We start from the raw sequence: 24,555 nt of genomic DNA, 5'->3' as shown, positions 1-24,555 counted from the left end.
TGGTGTCGGCAGGATCAGGGGACTAGACCCAATACCCAGGACAACGGGTCTGTTCCCTCACAGGCAGAATAATGTAAATCTGCCTGCCGGGCTGACGTTGTCAGACGTTGATGCAGCCGTCGGAAGCCACAAAACCAGCCACATGGCAATGCAGCACCGGGGGAAGCCGTGAGAAAACGGCCAGGTCCTCGCACGTACCGAGGTTTGCAAGAAGAAAAGCGCTGCAAGGGGTTTGTAACCTCCTGCGGGCGCTCCTGCCCTGCCATCCCGGCGAGGAATGAGGGAGAGAAGGAGCCAGCCCCCTCACGAAGCTCCCCGGCCCGGCACCCTCACCGCCTCCCCTCCCCAACAGCCGCCTCCCCTCCCGCCACACACCGCCTACAGCCCTCGCGCCGCCCGCCCCAGGGGGCCGAAGCACGCATGCGCGCGGGCGGGAGAGGCGGGCTTCCTTTCCTCTTCCCTTTCCCTTTCCCTTTCCCTTTCCCCTTTCGTCGGGCAGCGGCAGACGCGCGCGATGGCCAGCGGGGTGAGGCGGCTCGCGTGCGCGGAGGCGCCGGGTGCGCGCGGTGGAGTCTTCCCCGGGGCGCGCGGAGGGGCCCGCGCGGCGCCTGCACGGGGGAGGCCGAGGCCGAGGCTGAGGGGGAGGCTGAGGCTGAGGCGGGCCCTGCCCTGCCCCCTGCCCTGCCCCGCATCGGCGCCCTGCGGCCACGGCGCCGGTGACCGGACGTGCTGGGAGGCTTTCCGGAGCCAGGGGTTGCGGGCCCTTGCTGATGTGTGTGCTCCCGCCCGGACGCTGCAGGGCGAGCGTGCAGCGCTAGCGAAATTCGGGGCGCAGGGCTTGGCCTGGCGTCTCCTGGCTCCTGTCCTACGCGTACAAGGTGTGCGGCACAAATCAGTGCCGTTACTTGCGCGTGGGAGGCGCCTGCTGTAAGAATTTGCAGGGTTAGGAACAAAACTACACGCATTGCTCCCCGCCGTGTGTTATAATCAACCACTGTGCACGTTTTCTGGGTCTGAGGGTTCTGCTTATGTGCTTAAGACTGTTCGTTAGTCACAGTGTTGGAAGAACGAGCAGAAGACCTTGAGCTTTCATGGTTTCCTATGGGCTTCGGACAGATGTGACTTCAAAAGGGCTGGAGCACCTCTCCTACAGGACAGGCTGAGAGTTGGGGTTGTTCAGCCTGCAGAAGAGAAGGCTGCGGGGAGACCTTATAGCAGCCTTCCAGTACTTAAAGGGGGCCTACAGGAAAGACAGGGACAGACTTTTTAGCAAGGCTTGTTGTGACAGGACAAGGAGCAATGGTTTTAAACTAAGGGAGGGCAGATTTAGACTGGATTTAAGAAAGAAATTTTTTGCAATGAGGGTGGTGAGGCAGTGGAACAGGTTGCCCAGAGAGGTAGTGGAGCCCCATCCCTGGAGACATTGAAGGTCAGGTTGGATGGGGCTCTGAGCAACCTGATCTAGTTAAAGATATCCCTGCTCTTGCAGGGGAGGTTGGACGAGATGGCCTGTAAAGGTCCCTCCCAATCCAAAGCATTCTGTGATTCTACGGTAAGCTTGAAGGAAGGGAAAAACACCACTTTGCAGACGGGGCTGGGAAGGTGTTGGATTTTCAGTGCACGTTCCGTTGCCACAAGGCAGTAAGGAGCATACTCATCATGTCAGCTGAGATGGGTGGGCTTGGGGGAAATAGTCAAGCACAGTTCACCCTGTGTGTTTTCTTCCTGTAACTGTTTAGTGGGAGAAGAAAGAATGGGTGTGTGTTTGGGACAATGCCACTTCACGGTGAGTGCGATCCTTGAGGCCGCTCTCCAGCAGCGTTGCCAGTCCATTTTCAGTAGAGCTGGACCCTGCTTGCTCTCAAAACCATTGCCTGGCAAGTTTGCTGCATGGCTTTCAAAATGGCATGATAGTCCAAACTTACTTAATACTGCTTTAATTTCTGTGCAGCAGTTCAGTGCCCTGGGTCTGAGCAGGCTGGGTGGTCTCCGTTGTCCAGACACTGGAGGCTTGTCCAGGCCATCAGCAGTTCCAGAGAGGACAGGGCAGATTCTGTCACTGCCAAGAGCTCGATTTCATCTTGAGTGAGATGGCTGATCGTGTGTGTAGTTACAAGCAACTCAACAGTTCTGCTCCTGTGCTAATATATTAATAGAGAAAATGAAGAACTGGTGACAGTTGGGTTTTTTTCCAGTTGTTGGCTTCAAGATTTTCAGCAAAGCAACAGTGGAAAGCTTTGAATATCGAAAGGTCAGAAGATGGGACTTTTCTGATACCCACTCTGAATAGTCCAGGGGCCTTTATGGCTTTGTGAGTTGACTGCTCTTTCAAAAGCCAGCTTCTTTAACAACTTCTGATTCAGAAACTTTTATTATTTCAAAATATACTTCCTGATGTGTAATGTTAGTTTTAGGAAGATCAGAATTTATCCCATAAGGAGACTTTTCTTTTCTGCCTTCTTTAATCCTGTGCTTAAATAAGCATGTGGAAATTCAGATTTTAGGAATGCACAGTCTCCTTTGTGAGAACAAGTGACTTCGTGGGGGGAGGATGAGGGATGGATTGAAAACCAGTAAATGATTGACTGAATGATGGCTCCTCTTGCACTTTGTGCCTTGAATTTAGATTTTCTGGCAAAATCTTTGGTACATTTAGAGATTATGACTGAATGCGCATACTGTGAATCCATGGTTAGTTACTATGTCACATTCGGTGCATTATATATATTACCCTGGTAATAAAAAGCAGAGCAAGGGGAATTCACGGTTCTGGGTTAAGGGTGTTTCTATCCAATCTAGGCCCCTGCTGGCTGTAGGAATGGGTACGTGTTTTGTGTTATAAAGCTTCCGGCCCTTTAGGGTTGGCAGTATTTATTTTAGCAAGTTTAAGCCAAGGTAAACATCTGCAGTTCTGCTTGTACAGGTACAGCGAGGGTGTTAACTGGCTCTGGCAAAGTCCGATACTGTTCATTGTACAACAAAAGTACTACGGGAAGTCATAAACTACCCATTATTTTCTCCTGTACACACAGGTGATGAATCAGACCTGGCAAGCTCAACAAGTGGTCTTGGTGCTGTTATTTCTTCCAGGCAGTGAAATCTCAAAAAGGCTGGATGACTGCATGTCTGGTCTTGGGAATTTGTATTAATCCCCTTCCAGTGATTCCACGGGAACACCACAGCTAGTTTGAATGCACAAAATATCATTTTCTCACATCAGTTTATATTGCATACTATGAAATGCTTCATATTTCCAACTGTCATAGCAATGGCTTAGACCTTGTTTGCATGGAAGAAAATCAGTGCAAGTCTTCTGGTATAACTGAGTTATTCCAAAATACATGGACGCTATTCTTGAGTAGATTGCAAAGGGATCTGTTCCAAAGCAGTCTAGTCTGCAATAGTATTCCTCGTCAGGTTTTATGTAGATAAGGTCTGGAATTTGATTTCGGAACTGGTCTGTGTGTCCTGCAGGAAGCTATTGCAGATCACATTTGCTGAAAGACGTTGTCTGTCAGAAAGCAAAATTCAGATTTGATACCCTGCCCATTTTATCCTGAAGGATAGACCCAGAGTCATGCTTTGTAAAACTGACATCTAAGGGTACTCCACATGCTTACCCTTGCAGCACCCAAAGCTGCTCTGGATTGTATGGCTATAATGCCTGCTGATTTCCTCAGTCAGTTGTGCCTATGTACCTGTTGATAGGATTGGGTTTACGGATCCACAGATCCTGCTCTTTCATCCAGGCTCTGCACCATTTGGCTTGAAAAGCTTCTGGGAGGTATAGGTGTGGTTGCAGAGCAGGATTTGTCATGGTGAGAGCAGTGAATGAACACTTGCTAAAAGTAATCCATGCAGGCTCTGCAGAGGTGCTAGTGCACAACAACTCGCTGACAATATAGCAAAATCTCTCTGGTCCCTATGCATCACTGGAGGGCTTTGCACGTCAGCTGCATGCACGCACATCTCCTTGCCAAAACTGTACTCAGCACCATCCTGATAAGGAACAAGAAATTCACTCTTGATGGGGTCTCAGACCATTATGTGACCACCAGTTTGCTTTCTGAAATTTTTTAACTTGGAACACTCTGTGCTCAAGGAACACATCTCAAATAAATGCCAGTCTCTTATTTTAAACCACCATTTTTATTATGCAATCTTTCCATTCCTGTTGCTCATTTCACTGCAGTATTTGAGTATCTCCTAAGCACTCCTGGGTTTATTATATTTTTTGCTCAATAAGAGAATGACATCCAAATTTCAGATCTTGGTTTACTCATTATTATTTAGCTTCCTGAAAGCAAATGTAGGGCAATTAAACCTTTGTGTTGAAACTACGAATTTCAGATCTGGGATTCTTTCCAAAAGCCAGTAGTGTTTCTCTCATTTTCTCACTTGGCTGAACAAGAATTATTTTAAATGAACCACACAACAGATGTCCTCTTTTTTTGTTGTTGTTGTCTTTTAGGTGATTAAATGCAAGGCTGCTGTTGCCTGGGAGGCAGGTAAACCTCTCTCTCTTGAGGAGGTGGAGGTTGCTCCACCAAAAGCTCATGAAGTTCGTATCAAGGTAATTAAATGAATCGTTAGCTGTATGCATTGTATTTTGGGAGACAAAGTATTAAAGCTGAACAGTCTGTTTACCAACAGAAGAAATGTTGAATGGATAGCATTAGTTCATTAGTATCTCAGGTGGCTTTACAAAGAAGAAAATTATGGTATTTAGATCATCTGTTTATGAAAAACAGTTTTAATTTCTACTTGTCTCACTTCACAGTCTGGTCTAAAGATCATGGCTAGTCTTGGGGATCAATTCCAGTTGTTACAGACCAAGCTCCCTCAAAACATTGGAACTAGGAACACCTTTGATCTTGTTTGAAGGGCAGCAGCTTGTGACCTGTTGCAGCTGTGTAACACAGTGGATTTTAACTTCAGTCAGGCCATAAGTTACTGGCTGCTGAGCTGTGCGATTGGTCTCTTGGATTCCCCATACCCAAGTTTCTGATTTGATCAGGACTTTCCAGTAGCCCATATCTGCCAAAAAGGTGAAATTTATCTCTCTGGATAAATCTCTGTGTGGTCCTTAAGACTTAAAATGGATTTATGCAGTACTGAGAGTTCTGTGTGGTCTCTCTGGTCATTTTACCTTTGAGAGACTGACTGACTTCAAATCTGAGATGCCAAGCTACTTTGAGATGACTTGGAGTACTGATATCTAGCTGTAGGAAACCAGGTGTCATCTTCTACCTGTTTCAACATCAGAATTTAGTTGATGGAAATGAGAAAAGATGTACTATCATGACTTCACTTTTTCAAAATAAGAAAAAGTGCCTTGCCTTGGCACTCCTGTGCCTTGCCAGGAGTGAAAGTATGTTGGCCGTATCACAAACGCTGCCAGGATTGGCAAATTTGTCCCAGCAATTGTTCTGAATTTCTGACCAAAGGGAAATATTTAGCTCTGTGCTACTATTCTGTTCTTTAAGGTGCCTCAGATTATATATTTCTTCACAGATAGTTGCCACTGCTGTCTGTCACACTGATGCCTATACTCTGAGTGGTGCTGATCCTGAAGGATGTTTCCCTGTGATCTTGGGTCACGAAGGAGCAGGAATTGTCGAGAGTGTTGGGGAAGGAGTAACAAAAGTAAAGCCGGGTAAGAAAATATCTACAAGTTTTCTGCCTTCCTTAAAAGTATTACTTTACTAGAAGGTCAGCTGTCAAATTGGGCCGCTGAAATGCTATATTGCAGGAGTTAATATAATGTCTTATTATGGGGTGTATGCCTGTGTAGATTTCTCTTGTCTGTGAGATACAACAGTAATGTATTCAATGTGCTCTTGGTTTAATGCTTGAAAGAGCCTAGCATAACCAACTTCTTACTTGAAATTGGATCAATATAGTTAGAAGAGGGTTCTTTTTCAAATTATAGTAGTTACCTGTTGGTTTAATTAAAGGGCTTAAAAATGTTTAATCATGTTGTTCACTGTTGATTTGGGGTTTTGTTTTACAGTAACATTCCTGTTTGTTCTGAAATGATGAACTTATGATCAGCTGTCTGCTCAGACATGAGAAAAGTCTTTTATCTAGCACTCTATAAACAATGCTACTCTATACCATAAACCATTTTAAATACACAAAGAAGTCTTTACATGAACACAGGCTCACATAAAAACCATGAAAATTGAGTAACTTCAGTTTTTTCCTAATCCCTTGCTTGACTTGATAACTAGCCACAAAATATTTTTTTTTTTTTTTTTTTTAGGGGACACTGTTATCCCTCTATATATCCCCCAGTGTGGGGAGTGCAAGTTCTGTAAGAATCCTAAAACAAATCTGTGCCAGAAGATAAGGTCTGTATGCTTTTTATTTTGACACACAGTATAGTATTTGTTCAATGTATACCTGTTCTAGTTATCAAAAGTAATTGACAGGAGTTATCTTTGAAGAATAAATCTCTTGATGCATCATTTGATGACTCGGAAAGTAGGTGTTTTAGGGAGTCAGTTATGCACTGCTTTCCATTCTTCCTTAAAATTTCTTTTCTTTTTTGCCCTTAAATAAATCTGTTTCTCTGTTTTCATGTATGTGAAGGTGTAAACTGCTAGATTGTATCCACAGCTTTGAAAACATAAATGCTGACTCCATATTTAATCCATACTTAAGGGAAGCACTTCAGGGAATTTAGCTCTTGGGAGCCAACACCAAAGCTGTCAAGTGGTACAGAATTATACAGAAAGCTCTTTTTTCCTTAACACCTGCTTCCCAGCTAAATTTCCAACTCCCATTCTGGAAAAGAATTCTCCCAAACCCAAACAAAAATCCCAGTGACGTAATTGACAGGTGCTATTCCAGGGAAGCGTAATGAAGGAGGTGAAGACAGCAGTGTGGTACCGTGGCACGAGCATCTAGCATTGGTACCTAACAAGATCAACATGTTGATAAAACTCCATTTCTTTCAGTGCTTCTATGGAGGAATTAACAGCATGAAGCTTTAGGAGTTTAGCATCTGAACTCCTGGGTTTCTGTGAACTCCTGGGTTTATTGAAATGATTAAAAAATAACAGTGCAAGTATGCAACTGCATCTCTGTGCTACTCAACGGATACTGTCTGGTGATAGTATTTACTGCTTAGGACTCTGACTGTACTTTCCTGTCTTTGCCTTAAGAATTACTCAAGGGAAAGGAGTCATGCCTGATGGTACCAGCAGATTCACCTGCAAAGGAAAGCAGATTTACCACTTCATGGGAACTAGCACCTTCTCCGAGTATACTGTGGTGGCTGATATCTCAGTAGCCAAGATAGATGCTGCAGCACCTCTCGATAAAGTGTGCCTGCTGGGTTGTGGCATCTCTACTGGCTATGGGGCTGCTGTTAACACTGCTAAGGTAAAGGCTGTGGTTGCCTCTGCCTTTTCTCTGTAACTATATCTGAGCCAAAGTACACAGATAGTTTAGGGACTAGATTAGGACTGTAAATATGATGTACCAAACTTCTTTCTTCCTCTTCAACTGATGAAGCTTAGCTAAGAATTCCTGACTTCTCCATAAAGGCCAGATCAGGTTAGAAGAACCTGATGCCCTTTAGAGGAAATCCAGGTAGAAGATTCTGCATCCCTTTTGAAACCAGCTATATACAAATTATTCTTCCAATTCATCTTAATCTTGCCGCAAGTCATTCTGATAGTTTGAAGCTCAGGGTGAGACAGAGCTGGTAGGTGAGTGTGCATGAGTCTAGGGCAGGTTATGGGAGTCGAGTCTTTGGGCAAAAAGAAAAGCTTAGTACCTAAAGAGCTTTTGGATGAAATTTCTGTATAGTTTCCCTTATCTAAGTGATGAAGTCTCATAGCCATATATATTTGCTTCCATGTTTCCTTCATTACAGACTTCTTAACCTGTGTTTCCCACTTACGTGGAAGGATGAATTTTCTCGGTGTTGCTCATGGCTCTTTTCCTATTCCTAGGTGGAACCTGGCTCTACGTGTGCTGTCTTTGGTTTAGGAGGAGTTGGGCTGGCAGTTATTATGGGCTGTAAAATAGCAGGAGCATCCCGGATCATTGGCATCGACTTGAACAAGGATAAGTATGCCAAAGCCAAAGATTTTGGAGCTACTGAGTGCATTAGCCCTCAAGACTTCAAGAAGCCCATACAGGAGGTGCTGGTTGAGATGACCGATGGTGGTGTAGACTACTCATTTGAGTGCATTGGTAATGTTGGAGTCATGGTGAGTGTTTGCGTAACAGTAGTACGCAGAGGGAGGGGATAGCTAGCTGCCACTTAGTCGTTTAGCTAAATAGCGAAATGAGCTGCTTTCTTGTTACAGAAAACATGCCATACTAATTTATTTATGTTTTCAATAGTAATGATAACTGCTATGACTAAAAGGGCCAATTTACACCCAATCCTAATTACGTAATGAAAGCAGATGCTGCTACTTAGGTTGAAAATGGCACTTATAATTTACAAACTTTTTTCCTTCAGGGGAGTTATTTGAAATCCCAAGTTTTCATATGTTGACAGTTGGAAAATTAACAAAACCCACATAAAATATATTGTACAATGAACAGTAAAATCTCAGGGACCACTCAGTATTTCCCTAATTCCTCAAATAATGAATTTAACCTTTGGAAATGCAGAAGTATTACTGAATGTAAGGCTAGGTTTTCAGGAATTACAACAGCATTCCTGTCAGTAACATGGTCTAGATTGTTTCTGATTACAGTTTATCCCAACTCCCAGTGGGAGTTCAGAGTGACTTCTCTGGAAGCCAGATGGGATATAAAAAGAGCGAAGTGAATCTTTAACAGTATGAGGAGTCTGAACCAATGGAAAATTTAATGTAATTTTCAGTGTATTTATTGTTCCTTAAATACTAATGTGGTGATTCATTAACTGGGGGAAAGGAAGTGCAACCTGTGCCAGTCTAGGCAGCATAAACATTAGCAATAAACGCTCTGCTTTGTCCTATCCATCTGTGAAGAGGGCTGCCTTGGAAGCCTGCCACAAAGGCTGGGGAGTCAGTGTGATAGTTGGAGTAGCTGCTGCTGGTCAGGAGATCTCCACACGGCCATTCCAGCTAGTAACTGGGCGGACATGGAAAGGGACCGCATTTGGAGGTAACTCTCTTTTGGTATGGGGATAAAAATAACTTACTGTGGGTTCAAGTTGAGAAGAACACACTGCCTTGCTTTTGCTTGTGCAAGAAATGTACTACTGACAGGCTATTCATAAATGCTGTGTTGACTTTTAAGATAAAGATTTTAAAATCTGATATTCCTACAGACAGGCTACAAATAAACACATTGGTATGATATCTTGCATATATTTTGAAGAGAGAATATAACTATATGCTATTGAGTACTAAAGGAGTGGTACAGAGGGATTGCTTCATCACTTCTGGAAGGTTTGGTTCAGTGTGGTCCGGTGAAAGGACCTAGTCTTTGGGGAGATGGGAACTCACATAAACATGTTTGTGTTGCTTAATCACTAAGCAAATTGTAGGGCTAACATGGGAATGTGCTATAAAGAGCTTTAAAATAAAAAGCAACAAGTACTTGATATACATTTTCTGCTGTCAGACCAAAAAAAAACGTTGAGACTTTTACAGCTACTGATAACTTGGGGATTCAGTAATTGCTGAAGTTCATGGAAGTATCCAAACTTGATGTTATTATTACACTGCCTTTTTTCCAAGTAATACAAAACTTAGTTGGGTTATAAAGATACATAGAAGGGCTGATAGAGATGCCTCATGCATGCTTTCCTAGGGGAGGGCTGTTGTTACGTTGAATGCTGAAATACCTAGTGAAAGGTTAGTGCACATACACGTGTGGATAACGTGTGCTCTTGCCAGACTTAGCTGTCCTCTTGCATTCCTTACTGCCTGTGTAGAACAGGAGGGACAAACATGTCACTGATCTCAGTTCTTTTTCATATTTATTACACAAGTACTCATGTAAGAGTTGTATTTTTTTCTTTCTCTCTGTATTCTGAGGTGGGTGGAAAGGGGAAAAACAAATGCATGCTTTCTGTCTTTCAGGCTGGAAGAGCGTAGACAATGTACCAAAACTGGTGACTGACTATATGTCCAAAAAGATCAAGGTTGATGAATTTGTGACTCACACCCTGCCTTTTGACAAAATTAATGAGGCTTTTGAGCTGATGCACACAGGAAAGAGGTAATGTTCATAATACTGAAAGGTGTAGAAGACATTTCTTGATGAGACACTGTCAAAATATAGGTTCCCTGCCCACTGTCATGTTTTAAACAGGGAGGATAAAGGCTGACATATACTGTGTATATTCATTCTAAGATAAATACATTTTCTCTGAGCTTCTAGGCATGTGCCAAAACACAGGCAGAGAGTAAAAACCAAGCAACAACATATAAGGGAAATACAGTTTCTGCTTTTATTAAGATAAATGGCAATTTGGACTGTTCCTACTGCAGACTTAGGCCATAGTTATATTAAATTTCCTAGTGAGGCCCAACTTCACTGCATATTGAAGTGGCCCTACTTGCTGGTAAAAAACCTGCTGGATGCGTGATGAGCCTTGCTGCCCTTATAGCAGTATACTTTGCAAGTAGTGATCAGCCTGCAAAAGCAGTGCACAGTAGGGTATTCTTATCAGAGGATATATTGGGTGATGCTTGTAAAGCCCTGTATAGATAAGGGCATGGATGTGCTTGAGGGAAAATAGGGACCAGCATGGGGACACTGTGGCAGAACTTGTATCTGCAGGTTAAAATCTAACGCAGGAAAGGGGAGAGGATTAGACAGTTTTAGCCTGAGGTGTGTTAAAGCTTGTCCTGCTGTGTCTTTTCAAGAGCAGGCCTCTTTTAAATGAGTTTTAATGAGATGTTCTGTAATTTTTTGGAAATTCAGAGACCCTTAATGAGAGAGCTACCAGTGCCTCTAAGAGTAGAAACCAGCTTATTTAGCAGACTAGGTCACATACTTTTTAAGAACATGTTTTGAATGAAGGGAAGAATCAGCAGGTGGACAAGAGGAAAAACTGGAGAGATGTCCTAGTAAAAAAGGAAATATTTTCCTGCATATTTGCACTAATGCAGGCAACTCTGTTTATCCGTATTTAGGTTCATCTGCAGATGGATAAATAGTTACCAGCATAATCTCAAGAAACCATCATGGTCTTTGTACTTGATCTCAATCCATACTGATGTATTGTATATAATTTTCTCAAAAGTAATAACTGTATCTGCTTTATCTCATATGTATTCCTATTTTTGATAAGTCAGTTAACAGTAACTGCATTTGTACTTTATACAACTGGAAACACTGGATCTATGCAAATTTCATCTGGCAGTTGATCCCCTTTCCCAGTTGCAAACTTCAGTATAATTTCAGTGCTTTACTCCTACATGAGTATGTCCTATGAAAGTAATAATGAAATTTACTTAAAATTCTCTAAGTAGCCAAAAGAGGGAATGCCTATAAATATTAATGTTCCTGATCAATATTCTTGGCTAGTCACTGAAAACTGACACTCATGTAGTTTGAAAAAGCTTCCATTTTGAGTATCTTATTGGGGGAGAGACTAAAAAAACCCAAAGATAACGAGCATTACTAACCCGTTTTTAACCATGATTTTTGATAAACATTATAGGCATAAGCATAACTTACAAGAGTAAGCATTGGCATAAGCATTCTTACAAGAGACAGAAGTTAAGTTAAAGTATGTCTCAGCAATGAAAGGGAGGGGAGAAAATGGACTTCTTAGTAACTTTTTTTTTCTTTTCCATTTTAAGCATTCGAACTGTCCTAAAGCTTTAGAGCCAAATGCGGACCTTCCAGTTGGCCAGCAACATGGTAACTGTCCTTTTATAATGGAATTTCTGATAGAGGGTAGAATCAAGCAAACGAAAACTCACTGGGACTAGGAAGACTATGTATTTTAGGGTGAGCATTCTGAATATTAAGTAACAAAAAAATCAGTAACCACTGAATAGCGTTATGTAATTAGCACTGGTTGTGGAACTTCTATTTCTGTACTTGTTCTTTAAATTCAATAGTGCCTAACTCAATCAATCTACTTAATAAAAGCTTATTTCTAAACACAGTGTTGGAATTATTGAGCATTAAGACTGTGACTATGACTGCCATATCTTACTGTTTTCCTCTCGTGATTTTACAGTATGTGTGTACATGACAGAGGAAGAGCATTCTTCAGAGTCAGTAGCAAATGATGTGCGATTCATTACACTAGGCAGTTTGCTAAGCACAGCTGGGTTGAGAAGCAGCATTGATGTGCTGTAACTGTACTGAGAGAGTGGCAAGAACTCCAACAGCTGTCAAGCTTCTGAGGCTGTTCTAGGACTACGAAGGATGTATCATCCAGCTCTACCTTGAAGTCCCTGTAGAGCAGAGTGCACTTGGATGTATGACCTAAGTGTCCAGGTGTACCCATGTTCACTTGGGAAGTCCATATTCTGCCTTATTTCCTATTTGGCTCGTTACAGTAGCTGTAGGCAGGCCTGTTGTAAAGATGATAGCATAGACTACTCTAGCCACTTGCCCTAGTGGTGTCCTCCAAGACTTCGGTAGCAGAGTTTTGTCATTTCTTTAAACTTACTGGCAAGCCAACACTGCAAAAACAAACAGCATGGGATTGTTACCTCTATTTAGTCAGAAACAAGATCATGTCATTGAATCAGGGAATGTTACTATTAGAGCAACAGTCTGCTCTTGAGGGGTGCAGGGGACCAACAGTAAAGAGCATTGTGTGATGAGGGGTTCAGGGTTTTGTGGGATTTTGTTTGTTGGAGCAGGAAGGGTTAAGTCTTAATTTTGGCATTGCAGGGGTTTTTTTCTTAACTATAGTTGAAATGATCTGACTGGATAAAATTTCTTCGAATTGAAACCTGGAAGCAGTGCCACAGGTCCAGAAAAACACAGAGGAACAGCAAAAACCAGACTGCAAAGCAGAGGCAGAAAGGCTACCCAGTTAAAGAAAGGTTTTTATGTATATAAAAAGTCAGTGCTTTTCAGTGAACCAACAACACTGATTAAGAGAGAAGTTTCGTGTTTTAAGGGAGCCTGGTCAAAACAACTGTTACAGAGAACTCTGAATGCAAACAGTAATCTTACTAGAAGAAATTCCTTCTCACCACTAACAACTACCTTACCCCAAGACACTCCTATACAACTGGGACAATTACATCTTTCCCATTTGTTATTGGAAAGATATCCCTAGAGCATTCTAAAAATAGTTGAGGTAGCTGCATTTCTAATTTGATCAGACAGAGTAAACAACAAAGTTAACTCCTGTGAATGTCATAAGAATTGGATTTTAAGCATCTGGAAGAAATAAAAAGTGAATTTGTACCAGGAAAGTGAGCCCCTCCAACACAGGAGTGAAGTGATTCTCAGTACCTTGTCACTCCAGAAATGCTGGATGAACATTACAGAATTCAGTAGAAAACTTGGTGTTAAGCCGTTCCAGCAAGAGAACTCTAGAACTACAAGATGGTATCAACAGAATATTAGCTCAACATCTTAGCAAAACTACCCCCCAACTGGATCGACCAGATTTAAAATATTTATACTATAACAGTTGTTCCTCTAGGCTGCATAGACTAGATCAAGATCATACAATCATGCTGTCTGCATTACATTATTATGTTAGAGAATCTGCATCTTGGAGTGTTTGTGGAAAGCCAGTCTTGTAATACCAGGGTAAGTCAACAACAGACATTTAATGGTACCAGAGTGCTCAGGTCAAAGACTTACAGCTTCTTCCCAGCCTGAAGAACTGATGTCCTAGCCCTTACGTAGCAGAGTTTTCAGACTACTTTGTCCTGCAAAGCAGTGGATTGAATGGAGCATGTTTGAAGTAGTCTCTTTGAAGTTGCTCAGCTAACAAAGGGACTCAAACACAAGAGCTTGTACCCTATTCTTGGTGATGAAGGTACTGTATTGAACTGTACCATCTTGACAACTGTAAGGACTTCAATGGACAAAAAGTTTCCACCAAATGACTGTACATGAAATGTGTATGTATTCTGCTGGCTGTCATGTAAAAGATGCAGCTTGCCCCCTCATGCTGTTACTTTTATTCAACATTAGCTATCAAATCTTCTTTCCTAAATATTCATGTTCAAACAGCATGAAGAGTTTCCACACTCTCTTATATGATAGTAACAGGAAAATACTTTAAGAGATTGTTAAGAGATTGACTAATTGCAAGATTGTGTTTTTGGCAAAAGTGTATACAATTTCTAAAATTTCATTAGAAAGTAGATTTAAATTGTTTTGGTTTTTTTTTTAGTGGATAGAAACTTGTGTAAGAATCAAAAAGAGGTAATTTCCCAAATCCAGTCAGCACAAGCCTAATAGGCCATGTTCAAGCAAAGTTACAGCTAGATAGGTGAAAAAATAGCCTTTCACAGTATTTTTATTTAATAAGTTTTGTTCTCCAGGCTGATCTGCTATTTCACATTGAAAGAACTGGTACAGATGCTGACTAAGCTTTCCATTTGTTTAAAAATACTGTAGTAGTATGAACTCAGTATGAACAGTTTTCATGCTGTGATTTCAATTTATAGGCAGAAATGCATAGCATCATAGATTACTTCTATTAAAAACATGCAGTGTCAAATTTGGTTGTATTGGTGCAAGGACAAAGAGGTATTCAAGTGGCACATGTGCAGGTTTAAGGGTGAATTTTAACTGGTTGCATGGATCTACCAGTAGTAGTGCAAGTACAAGTAGTAGTAGCATCTACCACAAGTGCAAGCAAACCTGGATATAATTGAGAATGCTATGCCTGGTTTTGGATCACAAAAAAAAAAAAGTTATTTCTGTTAAAAGCAGCTGCAACTTTTATTTTATAGACCAAAAATGAAGCCCCCCCTCATACACACACATATAGAAAAGGCAAGACCGTTGTAACCATTCAAGTGAATGATATGGTGGGCAAACCTCCAGGACAGTCATCTCCTCAATACATTACATCTCATTCAACACAGGTAATTCCACTCAAGTACTACAGTCTGTTTTGTTAAAATCTATATACACACACGCACGCATACGCACACACACACGTTCTATATGCATCATTTCAGGTCACTTTACTGCATAATTAAAAATAATAATAAAGGTAATGAAAACATCGTAATGATACTCTTACAGCAACAGAGGTCTGAGGCACTCAGGGCAGAGAAGACATTTTCTGGCAAATTTGGTATTTGTAGTACACATGAATCCAGTTCTATGAAGCACTAACCCCTTTCCCCCACCTAAATTCTGCAGTGCCAAGGGGAGCCAAAGGTATGCAGTACCTCATATGCTTGGGTCTAATGTGGCAACAAATTCACCAGACACCTTGTAAAAGGTGTATTTTATGCCCATGATTGTATGATTTAATGTCTGCATTGGTTTAACTATTTCTTGCATTACAGTGGTGTAAGATAAGTCTGCAATGGGGTCAGAAAAATTTTTCATTACAATTTAGAAGAAAAAATAAATTCCCTCAGCAGAGACACCAAAGATGATGGAAAAGAAGTGGGCATGGGAAAAGAAAGGGTAGAGAGAAGAGAGGCTTAATCAATCCACACTCCTTAACATGACAGTTTCCAGCTCATCATGACCCATTAACAGAAAATACAGGGGTATATATACTAACATTGCCCACTCTATATGCAGTCTGAGGAACAAAGATCCGTTTTCATAGCTGCCTCCCTAAGACTTTCCAAAAGCATGAAACCAACTTAACTGAGGGGGAAAAAATGACCTGTTTAAAAATTACCAAAAGAAACGAACACAGCATTGAAGGTATTTCATTTTCTCACACCCAGACTTGTTTTCAGATATATACTCGTTTCACTGTAAGTCTTGCAAATCCCATAGCTACTGCGGATGTACCTTTAAAAAAATGCCCCACAGTTAACACACGCAGGGATCCCATGAATCGTGGGATCTTTTTGGTTCTTGTTTCATTCCTTTACCTAGGCAAGTCTGATAACATCAGCTTCACCAAGCTTTTGGAGCAGGAGACTGCCTGCACATACTGCTTCACCGAGAAGCAGCTTATTTCAGGGAGCTGCATGTAAGACAGAATTTATTAATTTTCCCTGTAGGAAGCCCATACTATCAAATCTCCAGCAAGAGAAACAAGTCCTGCCATTAACACAGTGTGTCACCCACAGTCACAATCACCACAGAGGCCATCAGCAGAGAGATGGAGACAGAATTAAAGGTAAGGGTAGCCTATTCTTGGCAACATGCATGTCTTTCTCCCTTCTGTCCCCTTCTCAACAGATAAACAAACAAGGGCCAGCCCATTAGAACAGTATCTGCAGAAGCAGGAGCAAGTCTTTGGAACTAGAAATGCTTAAAATCTCAGGTGCCACTCACATACCAAGAGAGACAGGGCACACTGAAGTGGTGAAAAAAACCTGGATCCCAAAATATCAAGTCCCAGTGGGAAAGGTTACCCACACTTTTCTAGCTAATATCATGGCAGCAACAGAAGCAATTGTGGGTCTAATTGGAAGAAGGGGGCTAAAGAGATAATTGAAGAAAAAAGAAAAATATAGCGTGAGTGTTGCAGGTAGGAGGAAAGCAGGAAATTATTTAAATTCTTCTCTGCTTTTCCAGACATTGGGTCAGGTTCTTCAAGATATTCCTCTTATCTACAATCACTGAGAACAAAGTAAATGATGAAATCTCTCTATTCTGTACTCTTAAAAAAATGCATAGTACAGAGACAAAAAAAATATATATGTATCTTTCAGATCCACCTGCTCAGTCTAGACTATCACTGGGACATGAAATGGGGACGAATACTATCCAGCCGCCGGGTTAAGATCTCACAGCCTGTATCAGTGACCAGAAGCGTGTGTTCAAACTGGGCAGATCGCTTTCCATCTCTTGTTACCGCAGTCCAACCATCAGGCCATGTTTCATCTTGCCAACCACCTAAAAACATAAATGATGACTTTTTGACTGTTTTTAAGTAACAGATATCAGTTCCCCAAAGAGAAACGAAAAATCTATCAACTATACAGACTAGAACCAGCATCCTATTCCATCACTACTTAATAGTAAACAAGAGTAAACATTTTACTCTATTGCTAAGTTGCTCACCTTCACAGATCATTGGTTCAATTGTAAATACATGACCTGGCTTCATGACTCCAACTGCCTTATTTTCTGCAATAAAATAAACACTCAAGTTAGAAAAAGTGATCCCATCTTAGTAAATTAATGAATCCTTGTCCTAGAAGAATACAGCAGGAATACTGTAAAGTCAGAAAAGCCCTTCAGAGATGACCCGTTCACTTGTCCATTTTTAATTCTACATTAGGATTTCCCTTGGTTCTTTCCTTCTCTCCCTCCTCCAACACCACAATATTACTCAAGGAGCTTAAAATTAATTGCTGTCTTTCTCTCCAACAACTGGAGTTCAACTCCAGTTCTATAAAAACACGGAATAAATGTAATACAGGAATTTCTGCAGACTTCTATGATGAAAAACTTCATTAAAAAAACCCCGATAAAAATAAGAAGCACTTAAGATAGTCAGAGAAGGCTTGAAACCTCTTAATTTGTTTCCACTGAACCATTAGCTCCAATAAATTGTCAAAATATAATAGCGGTTAACTAATCCCATGATTCCATTTATGAAAGACACATTGCCCTCCTCATTACTCTGGGTAATGAGGTCATAGCAGAGTCAGGGTGATAATGCTGTATTTCTTTAGCTCAACTAGAAAAAAAAAAAAAAAATGTGAAGTTCCCAACAGCCAGGAAAGATAGAAATTTCCTTTTTCTTGGACTGCATTTTACAGAATCACAGAATCACACAGGTTAGAAAAGACCTGTAAGGTCGAGTCCAACTGTAAACCTAACACTACCAAGACCACCACTATACCATGTCCATAAGCACCTCATCCAAACGTCTTTTAAATACTTCCAGGGATGGTGACTCAACCACTTCCCTGGGCAGCCTGTTCCAATGCTTGAAAGTTTAAATTGAATTTTAATTGGTATAAAATGCCCTCCATCTCCAAAACATCCAGATTTTCTTCATTTTACATGATAAAATGTAAATACCAGGAATTGACACCCTTCTACCCTGTCATTAACAGATCTTCTCTGTTTTCTGAAAAAATAACTTAGGGAAATGATGACATGAAAAGTCAGGGATTGCTAGATCATAATCTACAACTATAACCTGTGTTAAAGCTCATTAGGAGATGGGAAGATGGAGGCATCTGTCAGGTCTGAGGAAATAAATGTCCTATCAGCTGAAGTGGGTGTGAACTGTTAATCACTGCATCATGATACTCATTCTATCCTCAGTTGTCCACTGGCACTTAAGTGTCTCTCCTTTGCCTCTGTGGATACTGTTTCTTAGTCCTGCTGGCAAAAATTGTCATGGGGACATTGCCATTTCCAAAAACTAAAGCTGAGAACCTGCTGGGGAAAGGGTTGTTCCTCCTCTGCCACACACTACAAAGAGGTTTCCAGGAACACCAGATCACAACACTCAAATGAAGAAAAGGGAAACATAACAGGATCCAGATTCAGGCACAGCACCTGACCATACCATTCAAAAAGCCTTTTATTTACATCTGGAAATGGCAGTAAGTTTTTACTTAGACCTTCTAAGGATAGAAATATTTGCCCATTCATGTCAGACAAGGATATGTAAGGGATTACTTGGGAATTCAGGCAAAAACACTGAGCACTTACCCAGTACAGATGAGACCTAACACTAACCATTAGTGTAGGCACAGATTGTCTCAGTATATAATATATTCACCTTATTTAGGTTCATAAAGCATGCTATGCTCCAGAGTTTAGAAAAAAATTATTTCACATGTGCAAAAATGCTAACTTGATGGCTGTCAGGCAACATGCTACTTTATTAGAATATAAGCAAGAAGTAAATTGGGTGCATTCATTGCAAACCACTTCTTGTCTACAGGACAACCCAAAGGGAATCAATACTCACTGGCATAATGTGGCACATTAGGGGCTGTATGGAAAAGTTTATGGATTCCGTGCCCACAGTAGCTCCGAACAACTGAAAATCCATTTGCCTGAGCGTGTTTCTGAATAATGTTTCCCAGTTCTCTGTACCGAACACCAGGTTTTACTGCAAAATTAAAGAGATACAGATGGAAATTTATAGAGCTTTCTTTCAACATAACTAACCATCAAACACCATTCAGACTAATATCTCTGTAGCATTCGTGGCTTGTATGGCCATCTGTTCTAGTGTGCAACTTCCTATGATCACTTAATCCACCAAGTATATAAATGAGTGCAATAACATGACAGAGGGAGGAAACAGTCTCATATAAAAGAGAAAATGAGAGGGAAAGAAGAAAACTTCACAAGAACACTACTTTCTTCCTTTCATGGATGTAAGTGCTCATATATTAAAAGGATGTTGAAGTTTGAAATTAAAGACAACAAAAGACTTTCAAAGTACTTGGTAACTTCTCATACCCAGAGTTGTAGTGCTTCTTTCAATGAATGTATGAACTATATTTGAATATACACTTATCTTTCTGCTACTATGTGAAAAGTGCACACAAATAAAGAGGAAAAATGATTATACGTGAAGGACCAAGAAGGGAAAAAAAGACAAAACAGGTATCTCTACTCTTAGACAAGATTTTTAGTGGCAATGCTACAGCAAATAAGAATGTTCATATGCAGGACTAACTTTTTTCACAATCCTTTTAAGAAGCCTTAAAAGATAGTTTGAAACAGATTAAAATGGTGTGGGAAAATTCACTTTGAGCACTTGGACAAGGGAGTAATACCACCATAAAAGCAACAATGCCTCATCCATCAGCTCATGAAGATGCATACCAAAAGCAACCTTGAGCCACTAGAAAGAAAAAAGAATGTAAACACTATTTCAAGATCATTCACAACTCCCTGAATACATGCTGTTCCTTCAGGAGCCAGACCTTGTGTGGTTATGTGGAGCCATCTTAAGCAGAGTTCACATACATAGCTAAAACTTTACATGAAGCAAGCCATTTAGTTCAATTCTCTGCTAATGTAAACAACAACTTAAATCAGTTAGCTGAATTTACAGAAAATAACAAGAAATTTAGATTACTGGAATGTGCATGCGTTTTCCAAAACACAAAAGAGACATGATGGGGAAGAGGAAAAGTTAATCTGTTGGTTTTGTGCTAAATAGTTGTGAAGTAGTACCATCTCCTTCGGGCCTGACAATACCAAGCAACTCATCTCAATGCAGCAAGGAGCCCCCTGCTTCTCTCTCTCATACAACTCTCCTAGTTAGAGCTCCGCTGGTTCAATGCCAAGAAATTAAGATTACTTAAACAGGGCAGAGGCAACCCTTTTTAACAGCTGAGACACTTGCTGCCAAAATTCCTACTAGCAGGCAATGTCTAAAACCCATTAAAAATCTGTTACAGCATCTAAAAAGTTGGTAAAGAAAAGTTACACTGAGCATTTAAATCTCATTATAATGAACACAAAGGTGAATTTCTGTCATAGTTTACACAGCAAAGCCAGGATATGAAAGATAAGAGACAACACATATAACATTTGCTATAAAAATAAAGTACAGGAGCAAAGATAAAGCAAATGACCACTTTGTTTTTCAGAGCTATTTTTCAGCTCTGAAAAACAAAGTGGTCATTTCAGAATAGTAATCCCACATAAATAGGTAATCTACATTCTTCACAGCTCAACTCTGCAGTATTTTCTTGATCACACAACGGATATGCAAGACATCGTTCATACGGATTTTTATCTTTTCAGCTTGGCTACGCTATCTCCAAATTATTAACCAAAGTAAGTTTGTTATAATTTTTTTTTTTTTCATTTACTTTTGATTAAATGCAAGTTTAAAGCCTTCATATATAGCACCTTAAACTTCAGTCTTGAAGTTTAGCCTCTAGGCCATGAAGTAAGTAAATTTTATTGGGGATTTTAAGAAGCTGCAGGGTATAAAAGATACAGATGATACAAATATTTCCAGGGACTTGGGAGATTTTTGTTTTGTTTTCTGTTTGTCTAAGAGAACTTAGTATACTGCTTTGTGAATGAAGTTGAACATGACATTACCTACCTACCTTTGTATCTCATTGTATGTCTCAATGAAGCTGTCCTGAGTTATATCTAAGGAACATAATTAAAGTTCTGTGGGTAGTGAAGGATATGAATCTGTCTTCTCTGGCGCATTCCCACAGTTGGAAATCAAGAGCTCATAATTAGCTTTATGAAATAACCATCAGGTTTGGCAGGGGTAAAGAGATAGTTTAAGTGTTCAAACAGTGCTTTATCTCATCAGTTCATTGTGCAACACCACACAGATTATAAAAGTAGGAAGCCATACTTTGGTTTTCCAAAACACTTTGTTCTTCACGTTCTCTAAACTACTCAGATCAAGGATGTCTTATTCATCTACCTAACAGTCTGAAAAGGCTGTTTCCATGTAAATATCATCATGTGTTGATCAGCTCAGCATCAATTACATTTTCCTTGTCAACCCACATTTCAAATAGAAGTTGCAACCACCACCCACAGAACTGTGCCATTTGAAGAATCACTGTATTATACAATATACATCATCTGCTGGTGACACACACTAACTTCTGTGTTCTACAACAGAAGTCACTCCCGGGTAATAGCAAATATGAGCACTCTTGTTTGAGAACCAAAACCACAATGCTTCAGGCCCTAGCCAAAGGGTTTACCTGCATCGATGGCTTGCATTAGGCACTCATAAGTTGTTTGGACAAGCCTCCTTGCACCCTCATCAACTTCTCCAACATAAAATGTCTCGTTCAGATCTCCATGGTAGCCATTACGATAGACAGTAATATCCACTGCAAAGAATACCAAACATATTGTTATATTAGCATTGTATTTCTCACTTCTTGTCTCTTGATTTGTGAAAGGAAAAACACATGTAAAAATGTAGTATTGTAATTGTGAAGTTATAAGATTACTTTGGAAGAATTCCAGATGTAAACTCTTCCAGAAGAATCAATTTTCACATGCTTATCCTGTAGATTCTATAGAATTAATAAGATAGTGTTTCCACTGGTCAATGGTTTGATTTAATTAAAAAGAAAAAAAAAAGAAAAAAAAGAAGGTAAAAAACCCCACACCAATGCAACACAGACACAGCAAGCTTACGATTAGTTTCCTAGCTAAATATAAAAACAGGAAAGAGAAGCTCTTTGCTCCACAGTGATTTACCTCATTAAAATATTTTCTTAGAATTAATTCCAGCACTAATAGGGGAAAATTAAATGTAAAAAGGTATGTAATCATGTTTTAACCCATATTTTAACTTCAATAATCTCTATGCACATTTAGAATAAGTCACACCTTTGCAAAAATTGTAATGCCAAAACCCATTGCTTCCAGCTAAAAAGGTAAAATTTATTGAACATTAAATACACAGCAACTTTCCAATAGTGTTCCTGACTAAGAAAAATACACCAAATGACTTAAAACTTTTTCTTTTTTCTTTCAAATGAAAGAATTTAAACATTCGGTATCAGGCAAATGGCAAGAATGAGAAGGGCATGCTTAAACAACCGAGGTTTAGAAGAACATAATAAGAGTTGAGAATTATGTTGCAGCAAAACTCTAACTTGTTTGCTTTGTGTAGAAAGTTGGTTGTAAACTAAAAGTGATAACTCATTCTTGAAAAATAGCAGCATAAGTAGTTTTAATGAGGAAAAAATGGTTTTTAGTTTAACTCATTCCAAAAAAAGATATGCCTTTTTGGATTAAGAACATCCATACAAGATGCTTGTTGCAAATAGTCCTTTTACAAAACATAGGAACAGGCCTGCCAGTTTAGACATAGCTGTCATCTATTCCAGTATCCTGTCTCTCATAGCAGACGAGTAAAAAATTAAAACCTGTCATCATATAGTCATTATATATAGTAAACACATGCAAAATAGTCTAGATTTGTATATCAAGTTGACTTCCTGTGGTAGAATGGGTACTTTTGTGTTTAACAGACTTTGTCAGTAGTCTGATAGGTCTAATAGCTGCTAAAGTACCAAAACCACTAGAATAGTTATTGAACTGCTATTCATGAAGAAATCCACATGCAGACCCCCTCACAGGTAAAGAGTCATGAAGGAAGCTATACTGAGCAATAAATACTTTAGGAATATGGTATATGAGCAGCTTAGAGAGACCAGTAGAACCTTGACAGGAAAACACGGGAAAAAACACATTGCTGTCAACAGCAAATCTGTACTGCTGGCAAACATTTAAGAATGAAATTAACACCGCACGAAAACAATACTGCCTGTTGTGGATACACGCATGTGCAGGGTTACACTATACTCACTGCATGATTGCATGGGAGTACTGGAATACTTTGACCAGTGTACACATGTAGTAACATAACAGGACTGTACGGAAACCAGCACCCTGGTAACTTAGCCAGGTAAGTTTCTTGTGAACTGTATATCAGAGCTCCTTAGCGCAGTGTCCAGACTACTTGCTGCAAAGAGGCTATCTCTATAGGCCACATGATTACAAGACTTTCTCTTGACGCTGCCAGATTTGGCCGGAACATCTCACTTTGCAGAGAGATCAGCTTTGCTTAAGAATCTGCTCCCAGGGAACAGTATGATAACAAAACGTTATGATGCCCTGCTCAGAGCAGGGGGTTGGACTAGACATCGCCTGCCAATACCTTCTGACTGATGTTTTCCTGTGATTCTAAAAACCTGTTTTGGACTCTGACATGGCCACCTTTTGCTTCCAGCAGGCTAAAAAGTTTTAAGTAAAGAGGAAGATGAGCACTTCCCTCTATTGTTCACCAGGCATATTCCCTCCAAAGTACTTTTTCTATCTCCTCCTTTGTACCCTGTTTTGTTCCTTCTTTTAACAAGGCTTTTGAGCCACTACCTTACCAAAAGGAAGCCTACAAGACTTAGAAGCCTTTTGAGCCCATGGGGAATGCACGTTCAATCCACAAGATGTGGACCTTTTGCAACAAGACCTACTTGGCTACAAAAGAGTAAACTAGTTCTTCCTCATCAAAAAAAAGCAGAAGGCTCAAAGCTTGAGCAAGTGCAGTCAGGGCAGAGATGTGAACAAAGGTATGACTAAACCCTCTTATAAAAGGTGTTTTCTAGTGCTGAGGTACAGTCTTGGCATGCAAATATTGGAGAGGTAAGGCACCATGTAGATGAAGCCAACCTAGTAAGCTTAACTGGGCTTCTTAGTTTAGACTCCAGCAATGCCAGAAAAGCTGGCAACAATAGAGAGTTGTGCAAAGGCATCATCTTTGAAATTAAAAAAAGATAAAGGAGCTTTGGCCAAATGGTTCCATGTATGCTACAGCTCAGAGCTATCAGTCAGACCAAACCTGAGCTAGAAAGGGGCAGCAATCATGAGGCTTGTTCTGAAAAGGCTGGTACCCACAGCACTTGAGCTGCAAATTAGTAGCTATTATTGCACGTTAATATATGTCAAATATCTGACAATCTAAAAGGGTTCCAACCTGCTTCTAGAGGTAGGCCAAACCTTAGGATATGCTGGGTATTTACT

General features: G+C 40.4%; 2 protein-coding genes across 2 annotated transcripts in view; one reads left to right on the top strand and one right to left on the bottom strand.

The window, feature by feature from the left end:
- Nucleotides 1-461: 461 nt before the first annotated feature.
- LOC142409289 (alcohol dehydrogenase class-3) lies at nt 462-12,064 on the top strand. The gene is made up of 9 exons (XM_075500615.1): nt 462-526; nt 4,472-4,573; nt 5,515-5,656; nt 6,266-6,353; nt 7,170-7,389; nt 7,965-8,225; nt 8,982-9,117; nt 10,041-10,179; nt 11,772-12,064. Exons 1-9 carry the CDS (start codon nt 515-517, stop codon nt 11,794-11,796), a joined length of 1,125 nt encoding a protein of 374 aa, XP_075356730.1. The 5' UTR covers nt 462-514; the 3' UTR covers nt 11,797-12,064.
- A 2,350-nt stretch (nt 12,065-14,414) lies between these two features.
- The window catches only part of METAP1 (methionyl aminopeptidase 1), a 28,966-nt gene continuing 18,825 nt past the window's right edge, over nt 14,415-24,555 (bottom strand). Inside the window, exons 8-11 of the mRNA XM_075500614.1 lie at nt 21,720-21,851; nt 18,983-19,126; nt 17,110-17,175; nt 14,415-16,941 (exon numbers count right to left, since the gene is read on the bottom strand). Coding sequence (XP_075356729.1) covers nt 16,781-16,941; nt 17,110-17,175; nt 18,983-19,126; nt 21,720-21,851 — 503 coding nt within the window. The 3' untranslated portion in view covers nt 14,415-16,780. The remainder of the gene's footprint in view (nt 16,942-17,109; nt 17,176-18,982; nt 19,127-21,719; nt 21,852-24,555) is intronic.

The sequence above is a fragment of the Mycteria americana genome, chromosome 4 (assembly GCF_035582795.1).
Source record: "Mycteria americana isolate JAX WOST 10 ecotype Jacksonville Zoo and Gardens chromosome 4, USCA_MyAme_1.0, whole genome shotgun sequence".
Taxonomy (NCBI): Eukaryota; Metazoa; Chordata; class Aves; order Ciconiiformes; family Ciconiidae; genus Mycteria; species Mycteria americana.
This window is presented reverse-complemented; position numbering and strand designations above follow the sequence as displayed.